Genomic DNA, 20,893 nt, shown 5'->3' on the forward strand with positions numbered 1-20,893 from the left:
GAAGGGGACGACAGAGGATGAGATGGTTGGATGGCATCACTGACTCGATGAACATGGGTTTGGGTAGACTCCGGGAGTTGGTGATGGACAGGGAGGCCTGACGTGCTGCAATTCATGGGGTCGCAAAGAGTCGGACACGACTGAGTGACTGAACTGAACTGGGAGAAGGAAAAATAGAGTGAAGATAACAGGGCTTTCCCATCAAGTGAGCTGAAAGTCTAAACCACTGTAAAGGGTTAATTTGTAAAAATTCAAAGTCAACTGTTTACTTGATCTGTCCTTTTACAATCTTCCTTGACCCTAACCAAATCAAGTCATGACAGGTGATGTTATCTAAAGCATGTAGAAAACAAAGTGGACAAATGAAGGAAGGTTCAGCCTCAGAGTTCCACTACCAACATTTATAGCATTTTGATCCAGTTGTCAAAGTATCTTTGTTGCAAGACATATGAAAAATATACAAATATTTAGGATAGTGAGAATCAGGCTATGAAACCTGAAGACAACACTTAGAGCACTGGTTTGGCAAGATCTTGGGAAAGTATCTTTTTTTTTTTTTTACAAAAAAATTAGTGAAGTATAGTTGATTTATAATGCTGTTTTAATTTCTACTGTACAGCAAAGTGACTCAGGAATATATATATATGTATATATATATATATAATACATATATTCCTTTTCACGTTATTTTCCATTATGGTTCACTGGATATTGACTATAGTTTCCCATGGGGAAATTATCTTAATGTTTCTCTTTAATTGGCTTTTATACTATCGCTCGATTCCAAAATGTGACTTTTACACATTCTTCAAAGAACTATAGCTGGAATGCAGGACTAGCCTAAACACTGAGAAAATGGATGCTATAACCTGAGCAGTTCTTTAAAAGGATTACCCAACTTTTGTAAAGTATTGCCTTTACTAAATGTTTTATATGGCTTTTGACTCATGTTTCCCTTTGGTTTAAAAATTTGGTTTACAGGTCAAAATCTTCCTTAACTTTGACAATTCAAATTTCACTACTCTATCTTATTTACTTACAGCCCTAGTTTTTATGGCAGGTGGTTTGTGGAGAAAGCCAATACAACCTGTGACTGACTAAAGGGCTTTTGTTTGCATTTGTGAGGCATCTTTTCCAGAACATGCAGGAATTTCCTGGCTACTGTGAGATGCCTCTTGTTACTTTCAAAGAGTCCTGGAAAAATCCTGAACTTCCATTCCTTCTAAGTGCAGATTTTACCATTATTTATTTGAGACTGAAATTCATTATCAACACACACCAAAGGATTTTTTAATATATAAAAACTTTTAAAGCATGTTTTAGTCTCTAATACTTGGCTGATCAAGAAGTTCCTCTTGTATTTTTCTGGATTTCTCCACCAAATTTATTTTTCATATTTTGATAGCAAAGAGTAATTTGTTACAGATGCAGGTGTAGAAAATTTGGCTTTTTGTGTCAGCCCTCTTGATATATGCTTATTACTGAACTGCTCTTCCTTTATGTAATGCTCTACTACAGTCTTCACTGGTTTGAAAAGCAGGTATTAAACATCAGCTACAGCAACCATTTATTTATTTATTTATTTATTTTTGGCTCCCAAATCACTGCAGATGGTGACTGCAGCCACAAAAATAAAAGACACTTACCTCTTGGAAGGAAAGTTATGACCAACCTAGACAGCATATTAAAAAGCAGATGCATTACTTTGCCAGCAAAGTTCTGTCTAGTCAAGGCTATGGTTTTTCCAGTAGTCATGTATGGATGTGAGAGTTGGACGGTGAAGAAAGCTGAGCGCCAAGAATTGATGCTTTTGATCTGTGGTGTTGAAGACTCTTGAGAGTCCCTTGGACTGCAATGAGATACAACCAATCCATCCTAAAGGAAATCAGTCCTGAATATTCATTGGAAGGACTGATGTTGAAGCTGAAACTCCCATACTTTGACCACCTGATGCCAAGAGCTGACTCATTTGAAAAGACCCTAATGCTAGGAAAGATTGAAGGCGGGAGAGGCAGGGGACGACAGAGGATGAGATGGTTGGATGGCATCACCCACTCAATGGACATGAGTTTGAGTGAGCTCTGGGAGTTGGTGATGGACAGGGAGACCTGGCATGCTGCAGTACATGGGGTTGCAAAGAGTCGGACAAGACTGAGCGACTGAACTGAACTGAACTGAACTGAACAGCAACCATTATTTCCCCTAAATGAATAGTGCCATAAGTTCTCCAGTCCACAGGCCAAATGAGTAGACTAATTTAGCAATTGCCTGTGTTATGTTAACCAGGCTGAGGGATATTTCTATGACTTTTTTTTTAAAGGAAAATAAACTTCATTAGAATTGAAGAGCTTAAAATAATTATAATGGAATGTCAATTTCTTATTTTTAGTATGAAGTTATTTAAACTTGGGTGATGTTTGAAGTTAACTGACTCAAGCAAAACTACTGGTGATGGTGGTGGTGTAAAATCAGGAACAAAATTCTATTCAGAGTATATCCTTAAAGATGCAACTGTCAATATGAATTCTATTAATGAAGCTGGAAAACTGCTATGTCATTAAGTTGATTTTTATAAATGAAAATAAATATTTTCAGGATGAATAAACTATGAAGTATTGAGGTTAATACATCATCCATTTGGTGGAGCTGGGCAAATTTGTCTGAATGTTTTCAAGACTAGAATGGTGTTCATGGGAAATGTGTTTGTTCTGAATAATATAGGGAGATATTCAGATTGTTCAAAACACTAGTTACAGATATATCTATTATTAATTATTCTCCTGTTGCCTAATTTTTTAATTAGGAAAATTTTCTAACACACAGAATAGTATTAATCCCCATATAACTATCACTCAGATTCAACAGTTATCAAGATTTTCCTACATTTTCCTCATCTATCCCATCAAATTATTAGAGCAATTCCCAAATATCATTTCATTTCTCTGTTAGTATGCAAACCATAGTATGCATTCCTTCAAGGGACATCACAGTAAAGTCATTATCACATATTCAAAATATGAACAAACATTCTCAGGTATAGCTGATCTGGAACATTGCCAAAATGTAAACATTGCCAAAATCATTTTCCATCAGAAGTACCTCAGGGGAAGGGCACTCGTGAGTGGAGAGGCATACATCTCCTCTGAAGGCAGTTGTGTCTGTGCAATTTTCTTCTCATTGCCAAATTAGCTGGGGGGCGGGGGGGGGGGAAGGAAAATATTAGAGCATTTATAGAAAATTAGTTGCTGTTTAATCTGAAGATTGTGAGGGAATATTCTGGATCCAAATTATACTGTGATTATCTGCTATCTTTTTAGATATGATTGTGATATAAAAAATTAATGGGATGCAAGTTGATGCTGGGATCTAATAGTAAAATTCTCCTCCTACATGACTTCTTTCTAAATACTCCTTGACCTTTTAGTTAATGTCGTGAATTAAGCACAAATATTTCACAAGAATATTTTCCAAGTTGTTCTGTAATTTTAGAGGAGAAACAGTTTGAATAGCAATTCAATTGCTGTAAACAGTAAGAAGGAATCAGTTGCTTTCAGACTTGCTAATTTGAAACATTTTTCTTATTTAATGTAAAAAGGGCAGATCAGGAGACCTCATTTGAACTAATCTCAGTGATGAAACTTCTGGTTAACTAAAAGGCAGAAACTGAATGTTTAACCAGTTATGCACCATTTTCTGTTGTAAATGGAGAAGTATATTATCAAGTAAATAATCTAACATATTTGGATACAAATGTTATCATCTATTTAAATTAGACTTGGCTTTTTTCCTTAGAAAACGTTCTAATTTTTTTTTTTTTTTTTACTTGCCAGTGCTTTGAAATCCTAGATGTTTAGTTTTGAAGTAAAAACACTTTAAAATAACTTTGTTTACTAAGTTCCTATTAAGAACAACACAACAGATACAATCCTTGAAAAATGTGTCAAGTAATTTAATATTATCTTGATCATACATAGCTTTGACATTTTTTGTTTTTTCGGCTCTATAAGCATAATACTACTACAAATGGCACTTTTTAAAGTGACACATCTAACTGTATATCTAGAAATAACAACTCTTTTTACTTACAAGGACAATATAATCATGATATAAGGACAGTATAACTATGATAGTTTTGGGATCAATTTTCTTTGACTTTAGAAAAACAGTGGTAGAATATTTATCATCATTTTAAAAGCCAGCTATTTTTAAAATATCCAAATAACAGACCTAACAGGATAGAAAACACACTTCTGAACTCCTACACACTCACTCTCAACTCCCTTCAACCACCCCACCCCCACCCCCACCGCACCCCCTGCCCCAACAAGCACACAGCTAAGTGATTTTCAACAGAAACAGTCAGGCTCAGAAGCCCATTCACACAAACAGGTATGAATTCAAGTTACTCCGTTACAAATGTGTCAAAGTCCTACCTTGTCTTTGTCCGTGGATAAGTAGAAAACTCATCATAAAAATAACAAATAGAAGAAAAAACTGGTGAAATCTCATTTTTCTGCCACTCTACAGTGGAGCTAAATCTCACAAGGTAACCCCTCTTTGAATAGTCTGTGCGGTATCTGTGTGGCTGTTCTCACATTCTAAAGACAGACCTCGGAGCACAGCTAGCTGCGTTTTCAAGAAAGGTTAATGATCACAGCAGGCAAGGTTTCTGGTGCCCTGAGCCAGCCCCTAGGCCCCAGGCCCCTCCTCCACCCGCCTCTCCAGCCAAGGCCACCACTCTTTATTTCCATAAGTAAATATTGGTGAAATAATCCAGCCAAGAGTCCAGGATTTGGCTGGAAGTGTCAGCTGCCAGCCCCTGGGAGAGGCTGTCTGAGTCTGATCAGGCTGTGGGGAGCGTGTGCAATAACACACTGGCTTGGCCTCCTCCCTCACCATTTACATCTGTTTACACTTTGCCTTGTGCACATTGGTGCCACATCCAGAAACCCAGAGGAATGACAGGAAGTCTCTTTTTCTTTTCAGAAGGCATTCTGAAGCTCTAATTTAGACCTTTGAATGCTTTGTGGCAAAGCAAGTGCCGAAAAACTTTGTCTTTTCCAAACCTATTGCAGAGTGGTGACTGTTTGCCCCAAATCTCAAAATAGCTTAATCTATGTGAGTTTACATCAATAAACATTTCTAGAATTTAGAATGTTCTGAAATAAATTGGAAAAATGTTTATTTATTTTTTTGTTCTATAAAGTGCAGTTTCTAAAGTAATGCAGATTGTTTTCATCTGCAATATACCCAGGATTTTAAAAAAGGAAGTTTAGGCAAGCCATAAACTCATGAAATCTGGATTCTGTTAAAACTTATATATGGTAGCTGATATATTTCAGACACAGTAATTATGAATGAGATCAGAAGACAAAAGCATCTTCTGTCATCTTTTTCATGCACGCTCTAAGATCGCTAGTAGTTTTATTTATTGCCTGTCGTATATATCTGTTACAAATGAAAATGACTGTACTTTCGATAAAGCAATCTGAAATGATAGTGAAGATACACTTGAATACAGGTAGATCCTAAATACCAAATTTAAAGCATAAGCAAATTGTGAATTGCCAGGAATTTTGTTACATTTCACTTTTCTAGATTCAGGAGCTTACTACATAACCCTGGGCTTCCTGAGGTTTGATATTAATGCATAATTTGCTTATCTTCAACATCAGTCTGTAGGAATTCCTGCCTACCTGCTTATGCAAGCACTTCATAACAAGCATGTTTGTGCTCAGTCACTCAATCGTGTCAGACTCTTCATGATCCCGTGGACTATAGCCCACCAGGCTCCCTCAGTCCATGGAATTCTCCAGGCAAGGATATTGGAGTGGGTCATCATTTCTTCCTCTAGGAGATCTTCCCAACACAGGGATCAAAACTGTGTGTTTTGCACCTCCTGCATTGGCAGGTGGATTCTTTACCACAACAAGCAAGAGCATACAGAAATTTTTAAAATCATTTTCTTAAAATTTTGAGAATATTTTCCCATATGGAGACTAAAAGTATGGGATTAAAGGGCACCATGTACCTGTGCTGCATTTGTATATGACTCTATAACATCAGTTGAATACAAGAGTATGGACTCGTGATATAAAACTGCCTCATGAATAGCAAAGATATTATTTGGATTCTCCACCCCTTCCCCGCAAGCTTCTCAGTACAGCAGAATGGAAAACTGCAAGCTGGCAAAACAGAGTGTTAAATTGAGCAAACCAACAGATCAATACAGATTTTGACAATATAACTTCAGGCCAAGTCCTAAGTCTACTCAAAGATATGGTAGTCAGCCTTCTTTATGGATAATATAGTGACTACCGCAAACTGTGGATACTGATTAAAATTTTTATGTTTCATTACCAGGTGACCAACAGTGAACTCCTAGAATGTAAACAAGTACTGTGGAAGATCTTCCACCAGTCAGGATACAGCAAACAGCTGTATTTAAGTCATGTAAACATCCGCTGGATCATCGAAAAAGCGAGAGAGTTTCAGAAAAAAAACATCTATTTCTGCTTTATTGACTATGCCAAAGCTTTTGACTGTGTGGATCACAATAAACTGTGGAAAATTCTGAAAGAGATGTGAATACCAGACCACCTGACCTGCCTCTTGAGAAACCTGTATGCAAGTCAGGAAGCAACAGTTAGAACTGGCCATGGAACAACAGACTGGTTTCAATTAGGAAAAGGAGTACATCAAGGCTGTATATTGTCACCCTGCCTATTTAACTTATATGCAGAGAACATCATGAGAAACTCTGGGCTGGAGGAAGCACAAGCTGGAATCAAGATTGCTGGGAGAAATATCAATAACCTCAGATATGCAGATGAATCCACCCTTATGGCAGAAAGTGAAGAGGAACTAAAGAGCCTCTTCATGAAAGGGAAAGAGGAGAGTGAAAAAGTTGGCTTAAAGCTCAACATTCAGAAAACTAAGATCATGGCATCTGGTCCCATTACCTCATGGCAAATAGATGGCGAAACAGTGGAAACAGTGAGAGATTTATTTTGGGGGGCTCCAAAATAACTGCAGATGGTGATTGCAGCCATGAAATTAAAAGACGTTTACTCCTTGGAAGGAAAGTTATGACCAACCTAGACAGCATATTAAAAAGCAGAGACATTAGTTTGCTGACAAAGGTCCATCTAGTTAAGGCTGTGGTTTTTCCAGTGGTCATGTATGGATGTGAGAGTCGGATTGTGAAGAAACTTGAGCGCCGTAGAATTGATGCTTTTGAACTATGGTGTTGGAGAAGACTGTTGAGAGTCCGTTGGACCTCAAGGAGATCCAACCAGTCCATCCTAAAGGAGATCAGTCCTGGTGTTCATTGGAGGGTTTGATGTTGAAGCTGAAACTCCAATACTTTGGCCACTTGATGAGAAGAGCTGACTCAGTTGAAAAGACTGTGATGCTGGGAAAGATTGAGGGCACGAGGAGAAGGGGACGACAGAGGATGAGATGGTTGGATGGCATCACCGACTCAATGGACATGAGTTTGAGTGGGCTCCGGGAGTTGGTGTTGGACAGGGAGACCTGGTGTGCTGCAGCTCATGGGGTCACAAAGAGTCGGACACGACTGAGTGACTGAACTGAACTGAACCAGTTTGAACATCAACATTTTCATTTTTTTAAATTGAGATAAAAATCCTTGTTTTTCACCTGAAAGAATTATAAAAGATTAGCAAGATAATGTGTTAGAAATTTATGAAATTAAGACATTACTATTTACATAGATTTTAAATTGTTCTTTCCAAAAAGAACTTAGGAAGAAGGTGATGATGTTGATGAAGCAGTTGATTTTCACAGTATAGAAATATCATGCATAGGCTTCCCTGATAGCTCAGTTAGTAAAGAATCTGCCTGCAATGCAGGAGATCCTTGTTTGATTCCTGGGTTGGGAAGATCAAGTGGAGAAGGGATAGGCTACCCACTCCAGCATTCTTGGGCTTCCCTCGTGGCTCAGTTGGTAAAGAATCTGCCTGCAATGCAGGAGACCTGGGTTCAATCCCCGGGTTGGGAAGATCCCCTGGCGAAGAAAATGGCTAACCCACTCCAGCATTCTGGCCTGGAGAATTCCATGGACTGTATAGTCCATGGGGTCACAAAGAGTAGGGTACGACTGAACAACTTTCACTTTCACTTCAATATCATGTATAAAACTGGTGGGCTAACTGAAATGCTAGACATGGAACAGTGATAAGTGACCAGCATTTCTGTGGGACGTGGGTCAATAGCTGTGCAAATCATTCAGGTTAGTATTGAACAAGCCAGACTGGGGAAGTCTTAGTGGCAGAGGGATAAATTGTAAAGGTGCAAGTGGCTCTGCAGGCAGTGCATTTAGCCTGTGGCTGGATGAAATAGTGAGTCATCTCATTCATTTGAACAGACCAGACCCCTCCCCAGCCCCACCTCACCACCCCCACCACAAACACACACATAGCACAAGTTGGCCTTAGAGTGAAGAGGTGAGCACCATCCCTTTGGGCCAGTACTGTGCCAAGTACATTGTACACATTACTGTTCTTAGTCCTCCCCAAACACTCAGCTCCCTGTTGATCTGATGAGAAGAGCAACTACTGTAGAGGGTGCAGCCTCTAAGGCTACATAAACAGAAAGAAGAATATGTGTAATTCAAATTCTCTGACCTGGACTGTTAATCATTTGGTTCTCCTCCTCTCTAAGAGCCAAATCCTAGTTCTTATAATAATAGCTTATTGATGCTATTGGAAAAATAAGGGTACATTAGGAATACACTTTTTATGCTGGGTTCAAGAGTGTCCTCCCCAAATTCACTTCAGCCTGGAACCTGAGAAAGTGACCTTATTTGGAAATGGAGTCTTTGCAGATTTAATAAACGATGAGGTCATAATGGGATAGTGTGTGCATGCTAAGTCACTTCAATTGTGTCTGATTCTTTGTGACCCTATGGACTGTAGCCCACCAAGCTTCTCTGTCCGTGGGGATTCTCCAGGCAAAAATACTGGAGTGAGTTGTCATGGCCTCTCTCTTGCTGATCTTGCTCACAGTGCAAATTGTATCTCACTGGGCACACTGTTCACTGAACCCATGGTAGGCAAGATGCAAGCTAAGAGGCTAGAAGAAAATGTGAGGAGCTGTAGGAACTGCAGATGCATTTATTCTCTCCTGACTGGTGCAGCAGCCATAACATAACCATAACGTAGTCATAACAGACAAAACGTAACCTCATATAACATAACCATGATGTTGCTCCAATGTAGCTCCAATGCAGCAGTAGCCAGGGCTTTCATGGTGAAGCTCATACAGGCATACCACACAAAGTAGCCCATGACCAAATGAATACCTCCTGATACGCCTGCACAGTGCTATAAGTGATCTCAGCCATTACATAACCGTGCAAAGTCATTGTTAACAGAACATGGGGCAAGAGGGTATGAGAACAGGGAGCAAGAGGGCATGAGAGCATGGGGCTAGAGAGCCTGATTGGTGCCATCTTGTTAATTTCCCGCGTCCTCCTCCAGGGGACCTTCCCAACCATAGTGGGGTAGACTGGGCCCTCAATCCAAAATGACTGTCATCTTTATGAGAAAAGGAGAAACATGGGGACACATAAAGACTAACGGAGAATGCCACATGACAACAGAAGTGGAGGTTGGAGTTAGGCAGCTACAAGCACAAGAATACCCAAGATGGCCAGCAACCACCAGAAGTCAAGAGAGAGGCAAGATTGTCCCTGAGCCTCTAAGAAAAAATCAACCCTACTAACACTTGATTTTAGCCTCTGGCCCCTGGAATGATGAGATAATTCAAGTTCTTGTTGTTTTAAACTAGCAGTTTGTGGTACTTTGTTACAGCAGCCCTAGGAAATCAATATACTTTTATATATTCATATTTTCTATAAATAAATATATTCTGTATATAATTCTATATAAACACACTTATTTTGTACGGTGGTATGCTCTATATGTCAGGTATTTCACAAATGTCTTATTTAGACATGATAATATGATGAGTTTAATCTTCATTTTACAGATGAGAGAACAAACTCAAGAGAAGTGACTTGCTGAAATAGCTGATGGCAAAGCCAAGGTGAGGCCTGTGCTCACCCAGCTCAGTGCTTTTTCCTCCTGTTTTTGGTCCTGTACCCGTTTGTCTTGCGGTTCTACCCCATCTGTCTTACCTTCGTCTCCACTCACATATCCCTTTTTGCTCCTGTAGCTCTCTCCCTACAATAGTGTACTCTCCAACTTGCAACCTCTCTCCTGGGCTGCTTCTCATTCAGGCTCGTTTAGTCAAACATCTTAAAACAAGAGTCTGCCTGGTTGTCCTACTCTATGCCCCCTTGTCCTCAATACGGGGCTCACACTTTCACCAGAATCCTGAAACCAAAGTGTTTTGTATAAAATAACATTAAACTCTCAAATAGGCTTTTTCTGTAAACACTTCTGACCATCCAAATTAGGCTACGCTCAGCTCATATTTTCCCTTATTTATTTTTGCTAATGTTGTGTGTTTCTTTTCTTTGAAAAGACTTGCTCTGTTTATCCCAATTTTTCTTACCTGAAGTCCTACTAGTTGTTCAGGGTTTAATCCAATCACTCAAAATCTGTTCAACAAATATTTGTAGTGTCCTTAAATTATTACCATATTCCAGACTCTGGTTCTAGGTACTACGTATGGATAAAATGAGGAATCAGACATGGTCCTTACTCTTGAATTCAATGTTTACTCATTAAATTTTATCTAACTTAATTTTCTTATAAATTCACTAGAATTCCTCTATAAGTATTTCCTGATTCTTGCCAACTAAACATGATTTCAATTCCATTCTAGGAATCTGGAAAATGTCCTCTGTTATCATAGCCTTTTCACAACCACAGCACTTAGTGCCTCCATTTTGTGCTATCAAACATTATTTCTTGAGGATACATGGACTCCTGAAGAAATAAAAACTCCCTGAGTAGAGAGACTTTCCCTTTCTCTTTTTGATGTGTTCTCTGGAGCCTAGAAGCATTGAATTAATGTTGACTTGAATATGGAAATCATTAGATATTAAAAAAAAAAATGAATGAGAACTTAAAACAAGAATGACTCTAGAAGTGATTATGTGCTTAGTCACTCTGTCATGTCTGTGTCTGACTCTTTGTGACCCCATGGACTGTAGCCTTCCAGGCTGCTCTGTCCATGGGGAATCTCTAGGCAAGAATACTCGGGTGGATTGCCATGTCCTCCTCCAGGGCATCTTCCCAACCCAAGGATTAAACCCAGGTCTCCCACATTGCAGGCAGATTCCTTAACATCTGAACCACTAGGAAAGCCCAAGAATACTGGAGTGGGTAGCTTATCCCTTCTCCAGGGGAACTTCCAGATCCAAGAATCAAACCGGGGTCTCCTGCATTGCAGGTGGATTCTTTACCAGCTGAGCTACGAGGGAAGCAGAAATGATTATAGGAATAAAGAAAATTAATACATGAAAAAAATATTTCCTAGAAAAGATAAATAGGGGGGAAAAAAGAGAAAATCAGGAATTAGATCAAATACTAGGATAGCTATTTATGGATTTTGATCTAGAGAAAGATAGAAATTAGGTTGCCACTCAAATCTGAAAAGATATATTCTGTAACTATTCTCCAAAACCCCAAAATTGAAAAAGACACATGTATCCCATTGTTCATTGCATCACTATTTACAATACCTAGAACATGGAAGCAACCTAGATGTCCGTTGACAGATGAATGGATAAAGAAGTTGTTGTACATATACACAATGGAATATTACTCAGCCATAAAAGGAACACATTTGCATCAGTTCTAATGAGGTCGATGAACCTAGAACCTATTATACAGAGTGAAGTAATTCAGAAAGAGAAAGATAAATATTGTATTCTAACACATATATACAGAATCCAGAAAAATGGTACCGAAGAATTTATTTACAGGGCAGCAATGGAGAAACAGATATAGAGAATAGACTTATGGACATAGGGAGAGGGGAGGAGAGGGTGAGATGTATGGAAAGAGTAACATGGAAACTTACATTACCATATGTAAAATAGATAGCCAATGGGAATTTGCTGTATGGCTCAAGAAAGTCAAACAGGGGCTCTGTATCAACCCAGAGGGGTAGGATGGGGAGGGAGATGGGAGGCAGGTTCAAAAGGGAGGGGATATATGTATACCTATGGCTGATTCATGTTGAGGTTTGACAGAAAACAACAAAATTCTGTAAAGCAATTATCCTTCAATAAAAAATAAATAAATTTTTTAAAAAAGAAAAGAAATGTAAACTTTATGAAGATAGGAAATTTTATCTGTTATCTTCGTTATTATATATCCATTATCTAACTTACTGTTGAAGAAAATTCCACTCTATCCTAGGAAAGTAAATGTTAATATTACCGGGATCTGCTCTTGATTCCTGGTTAACCATCTGTCTCTTTTTGTGGTGGGATTAGCTCCTGCCCATAGATGGAAACATTTAAAACTAATCCTGGTGGAGACACAATACTGCTTAATTTAGAGTCTCCCTTCCCAACAGTGTTTCCTCTTTGATTGCCTAGGTGGATGATGTTACTTCCCATTCCCAGTCTTGCTCTGACTTTAGTTAACTGCCTGTGGCCTCATTTCCTTCTATTTCTCTGCTTTCTGACTCTCTGGATTTCACACCAGTACACTGACCTACCTCTGGCTTTTGATCCTTAGTTCCATTTTGACCACTTTTGGGTCTTCACTAACTCCATGCCTTTTAGTTTTTATTTCCTGTATTAGCTCTCCTAGGTCTCCCTTAATTATCTACTGCTATTCTTGGGTCCCAAATTAATGCTGAAGTATAAAACTAATAACAGAAGTTGTAGAAAACAGAATCCTAGCAAATAAAAAAATGATTCTGAAAACATGTGTGACAAAAATTTGCATTCTTTCTACTTAGAGGAAATGTTGAATTAGACATGTTAGAGATATCAAATGTTTAAAATTAAAACATTGAGTGTGATAAAGCATGTATTCAGTACAATGCTCACTCAAAAATTTTCCTAGGATCTTCTTGGCTACATGTGGCTAGTTGGAAAACCATCACCAATCATAAATGCTGCATCAAGCTAATATCTGAGCCAAAACACATGTTTTCACAAGAAACCATAACTCCAAAAAAGGCACACACTATTGAGAGGATGGGTATCTTTCTAGCCCTCATATGCTTGGAAAACTGACGGTGGGGAAGTGAGGGAGAACAGTTATTTGCTGTAGAGTCTCAATTGGGCTTCCCTGGTAGCTCAGCTGGTAAAAAAATCCACGTGCAATGCAGGAGACCCTGGTTCGATTCCTGGGTCAGGAAGAGTCAGACATGACTGAGTGGCTAAGTACAGAACAGACTCTCATTTTTATTAGGAACAAAAATAATAGAGGTAGCAACATGTGTGGAAGATTCAGACACCGCTACATTGTGGTGATTATTACTCAAGCTACTGGGTTAAAATTGTTGACCATATGGCATCAAGAAAACTTTTGTTGTGACAGTTTAAAAATGTATATAGGTGATCTTTATATGTTTTTGTAATGAATAATAAATTAGGTAAAAATCAGTCAATTGCATAGGAAAAATCCCAATTAGTAATATTTTTCTTTTAAAAAAAGAAGTGAGATATTTTTGGATTTACTTTCTCACCCCCTCTTTTAACCTTGTTTATATGTTTATTTTAGTCAAAAACAGTCTTTGAGGGTGTATTTAAGACTTTGAGAATCTTGGAATTTTTAATCTCTTTTGAACCACAGAGCTCAAATGGTCTAGATTTTAACATTCAACTGATAGAACAGAAACTTGATATCTGAATCTTGGCTTGTGATGATTTTGTTCATCACCAAAAGTGAAGGTAATTTGGTGGGGTGTGAATAAGACTATCTTAGGAGTCAAGCTTAGATAATTGAAATTTTAGTCTTAACTCTTGTCACTAAGCCATATGGTTTTGATCAAGTTATTTTATCAGTTCTTTTTTATAAATATGAAGTAGTTAGTCTTTAAATTTACAAACTCTAAGTTCTCTGAAACCCTAATGTTTGGCTCTACTTCAGTTTCCTTTGGCTGAAAATTTTAGAGGGTTCATTAACTGATTTAATAAAGATGAAGTGAACGGTAGTTATATGCAGGGATTTCGTTGCATTTTATGAGAAAGAAAAATGTAAGCCCAAAGCATCCATGTCTTAAATTAACCTCTCAGAGGTTACACACTAATTGATGTGTAGTTGACGAAGTACAGGAAACTTTGTTGATCAGTTTCCAAGCATTTCATTCTTTCAATTCTGACCTTTATTTCACTCCCTAGTAACATCCTGCAAAATTTCATTTCTCTTTCCCAGAGAATCCAGTCCATTTAATGTTATCCCAGGGTGGTTGGTAGGGTCTCTAGCATTGCTGCATTTTGCCTGACTCTCTTCCCAATAACTAATCAAGAAGAATTTTCAACTCTCTCTTTTCTACAGTGAATACCCACATAAGCTATTTGAAAAGGATCCTGTTTGCAGTTGTCTGTCATGTCTCTTGACCCAGCTGGAAGGAGAATTTTATTATTAATTATTATGGTGCTACATCTGCATTCCCCACAATTGGCACCTGAACTAGAAATGTTTGTGATTACTCAGTTATTGTAACTGTTTCAGATTTGTTGAGACCCTATCACACACAACAATATTCAAGCTAATTTATATAGTATTGAAGTCCAATAAAGATCCTAGAAATATAAATATTCTATGGGTGTTAGGGACGACAGGGGATGAGATGGTTGTATGGCATCACTGACTCAATAGACATGAGTTTGAGCAGCTCTGGGAGTTGGTGATGGACAGGGAAGCCTGGTGTGCTGCATTCCATGGGGTTGCAAAGAGTCGGACACGACCGAGTGACTGAACTGAAATGGAATTTTGGAAATGAAATTCAATCACTTCCTTCATACAAATGAGAAAACTGACATTAAAAGGCTTTCAGAAGGTCAAAGCAAGTTAATGATAGAACAAGCATGCACCATAATGGTTCTTGCTAGACACAAGTTTAACGTGTCTATCCCATTAAGCTTCTCTCTAAGGTCAGGATTGAAACAATAAAATGTTTGAACTCAGACAGTGAGACATCAGAGTCCCTCTTCTGAGTTGCTAGCTGTCTCGCCACAGCTGCAGGAATAAAACAATCCTTCTATGTGTTTAATTTTGTGGAGCCTTCCTTAATATTTACAGTGAAAACTATTTTATACTTTTAATAAGACTTTATTTAAATTTTAAGTTTTATTCTTATCTTGTCTTCAAATGAACAAATTGTATTAGATTTCTGACTGATGAACTCCTGGTCAAATGTTACTTTTCAGCAATAAAATGGTTATAGTAGTAGAATATGTATGCATGTATATATGTACTCAGAGACATTTAATAATTTAAGTTAGGATATTACTTTCTTGTGAACTGCTTTAAGACATCTACTTACTCTCTAATATAAGCACAAATCTCTATAGAAGATGTAATACTAACTTATCAAGAACTAAACTAGAGGGATAACTGTGTGTCTTTTTACTCCTGTCCCTTTGCTTTCTGAAAGCAGAGTCTCACATTAATTTCTTTAAAAAATTTTGTAAGCCAACACATATGGATCCAATTACTTAATTGTCTGCAGGGTTGTAAGGGCAGTTATTCTACCAGTTTTAGCAATTTTGGTTGCAGGTGTGTGTGTGTGTGTGTGTGTGTGTGTGTGTGTGTGTGTGTAAAATGTTTATTGTAATCTAGTCATTTTGAAAGGAAAAGAAAAAAGGACCTAATATAAAGGGAAACCAAACCAGAAAAAGAGAAAGAAGGAGAGGGAGCAAGACAAAGGGAGGGAACTTGCATATTAAGGAATTTCAATGGAGTCTATTTGTTTACTTTAAGGAAAATCTGTTTCATAAATTTAATTACCATACAACATGGTTGCACCTGGTAAAATATAACACTAAAGCAACACCGAGTTAAATGCATTTAAGGAAGTTGTAGAGGTGGAATTACAATCTCATGGAAACAACTTCAAATTTTCAAAATACTTTCCTAGGCATCTGATCGCATCTCAGCATGAGAGGTAAAAGGCTGGTTAACATATCAATGTTTCCTCCTGATTATAGCAGAAGACAACACAGTGTTATTTTCCATAAAAATCTCACCCTAAAAATAAGATTGAAAAATGTGGCCAACCTCCTCACACTAAGTTTTCTGGTGTGTTTCTGCTCTGTTTCTCTGATTTCTGTTTAGTCTCATTCTTTGAAAAAATCTAATACAGGAAGATTGATGTCAGTGAAAGAGGGTAGAAGGAAAATTGCAAAGCAGAAATACTAAGGAGATGGCTTCTTCCTCCACCATTTTGGAGACCATATTTCTTTTAATAATTTTTTTCAGTGCTACCTACAGATAAGAAATGAAGCAGGGATAATCATTAGATGTTCAGTTCAGTTCAGTTGCTCAGTCGTGTCCGGCTCTTTGTGACCAGCACGCCAAGCTTCCCATTCCACCACCAACTCTCAGAGCTTACTCAACCTCATGTCCATTGAGTAGGTGATACCATCCAATCATCTCATCCTGTCATCCCCTTCCCCTCCTGCCTTCAATCTTTCCCAGCATTAGGGTCTTTTCCAATAAGTCAGTTTTTTGCATCAGGTGGCCAAAGTATTGGAGTTTCAGCTTCAGCATCAGTCCTTCCAATGAATATTCAGGATTAATTTCCTTTAGGATGGACAGGCTGGATCTCCTTGCAGTCCAAGGGACTCTCAAGAGTCTTCTCCAACACCACAGTTCAAAAGCATCAATTCTTCAGTGCTTTATAGTCCAACTCTCACATCCATGCATGAGGACTGGAAAAACCATAGTTTTGACTACACAGACTTTTGTTGGCAAAGTAATGTCTCTGCTTTTTAATATGCTGTCTAGGTTGGTCATGACTTTTCTTCCAAAGAGCAAGTGTCTTTTAAATTTCATGGCTGAAGTCACCATCTGCAGTGATTTTGGAGCCTCCAAAAATAAAGTCTCTCACTGTTTCCATTGTTTCCCCATCTATTTGCCATAAAGTGATGGGACAGGATGCCATGATCCTAGTTTTCTGAATGTTGAGTTTTAAACCAACTATTTCACTCTCCTCTTTCACGTTCATAAAGAGGCTCTTTAGTTCTTCATATTCTGCCATAAGGGTGGTATTATCTGCATATCTGAGGTTACTAATATTTCTCCTGGCAATCTTGATTCCAGATTGTGCTTCATCCAGGCTGGCATTTTCCATGATGTGATCTGCAAATAAGTTAAATAAGCAGGGTGACAATATACAGCCTTGACGTACTCCTTTCCTGATTTGGAACCAGTCTGTTGTTGCATGTCCGTTTCTAACTGTTGTTTCATGATCTGCATACAGATTTCTCAGAAGGCAGGTCAGATGGTCTGGTATTCCCATCTCTTTCAGATTTTTCCACGGTTTGTTGTGATACACACAGTCAAAACCTTTGAGTAGTCAATAAAGCAGAGGTAGATGTTTTTCTGGAACTCTCTTGCTCTTTCAATGATCCAGTGGATATTGCAATTTGATCTCTCGTTCCTCTGCCTTTTCTAAATGCAGCTTGAACATCTGGAAGTTCATGGTTCAGATACTGTTGAAGCCTGGCTTGGAGAATCTTGAGCATTACTTTACTAGTATGTGAGATGAGTGCAATTGTGTGGTAGTTTGAACATTCTTTGGCAGTGCCTTTCTTTGGGATTGAAATGAAAACTAAACTTTTCCAGGCCTGTGGCCACTGATGAGTTTTCCATATTGCTGGCATATTGAGTGCAGTACTTTCACAGCATCACCTTTTAGGATTTGAAATAACTCAACTGGAATTCCATCACCTCCACTAGCTTTGCTCGTAATGATGTTTCCTAAGGCCCACTTGACTTCCAGGATGTCTGGCTCTAGGTGAGAGATCACACCATCATTGTTGTCTGAGTTATGAAGATCTTTTTTGTGTAGTTCTTCTGTATATTCTTGCTACCTCTTCTTAATATCTTTGCTTCTGTCAGGTCCATACCATTTCTGTCCTTTATTGTGTCCTTTATTTCTGTCCTTTATGCCCATCTTTGCTGAAATTTTCCCTTGGTATCTCTAATTTTCTTGAAGAGATCTCTAGTTTTTCCCATTATATTGTTTTCCTCTATTTCTTTGCATTGCTCACTGAGGAAGGCTTTCCTATCTCTCCTTGCTATTCTTTGGAACTCTTCATTCAGATGGGTATATCTTTCCTTTTCTCCTTTGCCTTTAGTTTCACTTCTTTTGTCAGCTCTTTGTACAGGCTCCTTACAAAAAAGACAACTATTTTGCTTTTTTGCATTTCTTTTTCTTGAGGGTGGTCTTGATCACTGCCTCCTATACAATGTCACAAACCTCCATCTATAGTTCTTCAGGCAGTCTGTCTATCAGATCTAATCCCTTGAATCTAGTTGTCATTTCTACTATATAATTGTAAGGGATTTGATTTAGGTCATACCTGAATGGTTTGATGGTTTTCCCTACTTTCTTCATTTTAAGTGTGTCATAGGCCTAGAAAAAATAAAGAATTCCATTTAAAATGTGTGAAGAGAATAGAATAAATGGCTTAAAGGTTGCCTAAGCTTCCAAAATAGCATCTACAGCATAGACTTACCTTGACAACAAAACACAAGAAACAAACAAAAACCCCACCTTATGTATGCATACGAAAAAAGAAAAATGTAGCATTATCCTGTAGTTATCATTAGTTATCTCTGCATAGGGAAATTTTAAGTGCTGTTTTCATCATTGAGGGTTTTGTTTTGTTTATAGAGAGCATGTATTGTTTGTGCAATTAAAAATAGTTGATCATTGTTGAAAACTGAGATTTGTTACACTATTCTTTCTACTTTTACGTTTAAATTTTTCACACTGAAAAGTTTAGAAACAAAGATAGAAAATGTTAGAAAATAAAAACCACTTGAAGCATAGACTAGTACTTCAAGTAGCTATTGGGACTTGTTGGGAGTAAGTGTAGTGTCAGGATATATAGTCAATAAAAAATCTAGACATTGTAGGGGAGAACAAGATGGTGGAGGAGCAGGTGGATGTGGAGTACATTTCTCTCCGCAGATACATCAGGAATACACCTTCAGACACAGAAGTGAATGCAGAACACCAGCTTAGAGCAGACAGGAGGACCTGACCGTGGAAAAGAATATATAGAACCACACAAAACTTGGTAGGACAAAGGGACTAGGGGAAAAAAACAGGAGTGTTAGTAGGACTGGACCTGCCCTTGGCGAATGGGGGAACTGAAGCAGGAGTCCGATCTCCATAGTGGACCAATTGTCTGAGTCAGAGGAAAAACATTTAAGGCTGAGAGTAAAGCAGCACATCTGTGGCAGCCTAAATGGAATGAGAATCAGACATTCCTTGCCACAGCCATACATATGCCAGGCAGGAACGTGTGTCTCCTGGAAGGGGCAGCAGCTGGGAGCTGGAGCTTAGGGATTGTTGTGCAATCCCAGTGTGAGGGCTGCTGTTGACTGTGGAGAGATGGATCAAGGGGATGTGAGGGAGGAGATCATGGTGGGAAATGACTGCGGAGGAAAGCCAGGAAGCCATGGAAGCAAGGCGATACTGCTGAGTCATGTGTAGGGGTTGGAGCCATCACCATAGCCTCTCTCTCTCCATAGGCCACCATCAGCAGCTAAACGATAGAGAGGCTGGCCCATCAAACACCTGACACACTGAACTACAGAGTAGGACCCCACCCAGGGTGCCCCTTTAAGTGCATTATGTGCTGATCTACAGAGTAGGACCCCAGTCAGGGGGGTCCCCTCTACGTGTCTGATGTGCCAGACAACAGAGAAGGACCACAGGCAAGGGATCCCTCTAAGTGCCTGAACGGGAGGAGCTATGGAGAAAGACTGGCCAAAGAGGCTTCTGATTGCCAGCTACAAGAGGCTTGAAAAAAGACTGATAGGGCCATAACTCCTTCCATGAGGCAGTCTGTGTCCCTGAACATTTGGCACCGCCAGGGTTACTGCAAGCCAAGCAGCTGCACCACCTTCACGCTCAGCTCTCACTGGGGCAGAGCTGCCACTGGCAAAAAAAAAAAAAAAGTCATATGTTTATGTGTGTAGGGTCGCTTCAGTCCTGTCCAACTCTTTGCAACCTTGAAGACTGTGGCCTGCCAGGCTTCTCCGTCAGAGAGGGGGTTCTTCAGGCAAGAATACTGGAGCATATTGGCCAATACTGATTGCCATACCCTACCATAGTACCACTATATTTGCTACTACCCTAGCCGCCAACCCCCCGAGTACCTGGTGCTGCCAGAACCCCTGCGACTCAGCTGTACCACCTCCACACCTGGCCCTCACAGGGGCAAACCCAAGCCCTCCAGGGCAGCCTCAGGAGCTAAACCCCAGTGGACGACCCACATGTAGAAGTGGAAATAAAACCACAATTGAAACCTAGGGGCAGTGTGGCTAAGGAAGAAGACCCAAACCTTCTCAGCAGCTGTACAAGTTAAAGATTAAATCCACACGATCAACTAAGCAGACTGTGGCTATGGAATATACAAAAGGCCATTGAGAGCTCCCACAAAAGAAAATGCACTAGCTCTGATAGCTGTGGACATTGGAGGCAAGAACACACAGGAGTAGGACCAGATTAGAATCTGAACAGCCCCCACAGCAGGTCCAGAGATCAGTACATGTTGGAGGGAATCCTGGGAAGGTAAGGTGGACTGTGATTCCCAGCCCGGGAAAGTACTCTGACAGCAGTGACTCAAAAAAAACATACATTATTATTATTTTTTGACTTGTTCTATAGATTCTTTTGGATTTTTTTCCTTTATCCCCCCCTCTGTTGTAGTTGTTGACTTTATATCACTAAGAAATACAATTAAGCTTTT

General features: G+C 39.0%; 1 protein-coding gene and 1 long non-coding RNA gene across 2 annotated transcripts in view; one reads left to right on the forward strand and one right to left on the reverse strand.

Annotated features, from left to right (window-relative positions):
- The window catches only part of LOC145507165 (uncharacterized), a 73,240-nt gene that overhangs the window by 35,980 nt on the left and 16,367 nt on the right, over positions 1-20,893 (forward strand). The window contains exon 3 of the long non-coding RNA XR_014054626.1: positions 10,015-10,071. This is a non-coding gene — a long non-coding RNA (uncharacterized LOC145507165). The remainder of the gene's footprint in view (positions 1-10,014; positions 10,072-20,893) is intronic.
- APELA (apelin receptor early endogenous ligand) lies at positions 3,101-4,636 on the reverse strand. Its single transcript, XM_081493103.1, has 2 exons — positions 4,434-4,636; positions 3,101-3,189 (listed from the first exon to the last, which is right to left on the reverse strand). The coding sequence occupies exons 1-2, from the start codon at positions 4,507-4,509 to the stop codon at positions 3,101-3,103; spliced, it is 165 nt and encodes a 54-aa protein (XP_081349229.1). The 5' UTR covers positions 4,510-4,636.

The sequence above is a fragment of the Giraffa tippelskirchi genome, chromosome 1 (genome assembly GCF_054371585.1).
Source record: "Giraffa tippelskirchi isolate mGirTip1 chromosome 1, T2T-mGirTip1v1.2.pri, whole genome shotgun sequence".
In the NCBI taxonomy this organism is placed as follows: Eukaryota; Metazoa; Chordata; class Mammalia; order Artiodactyla; family Giraffidae; genus Giraffa; species Giraffa tippelskirchi.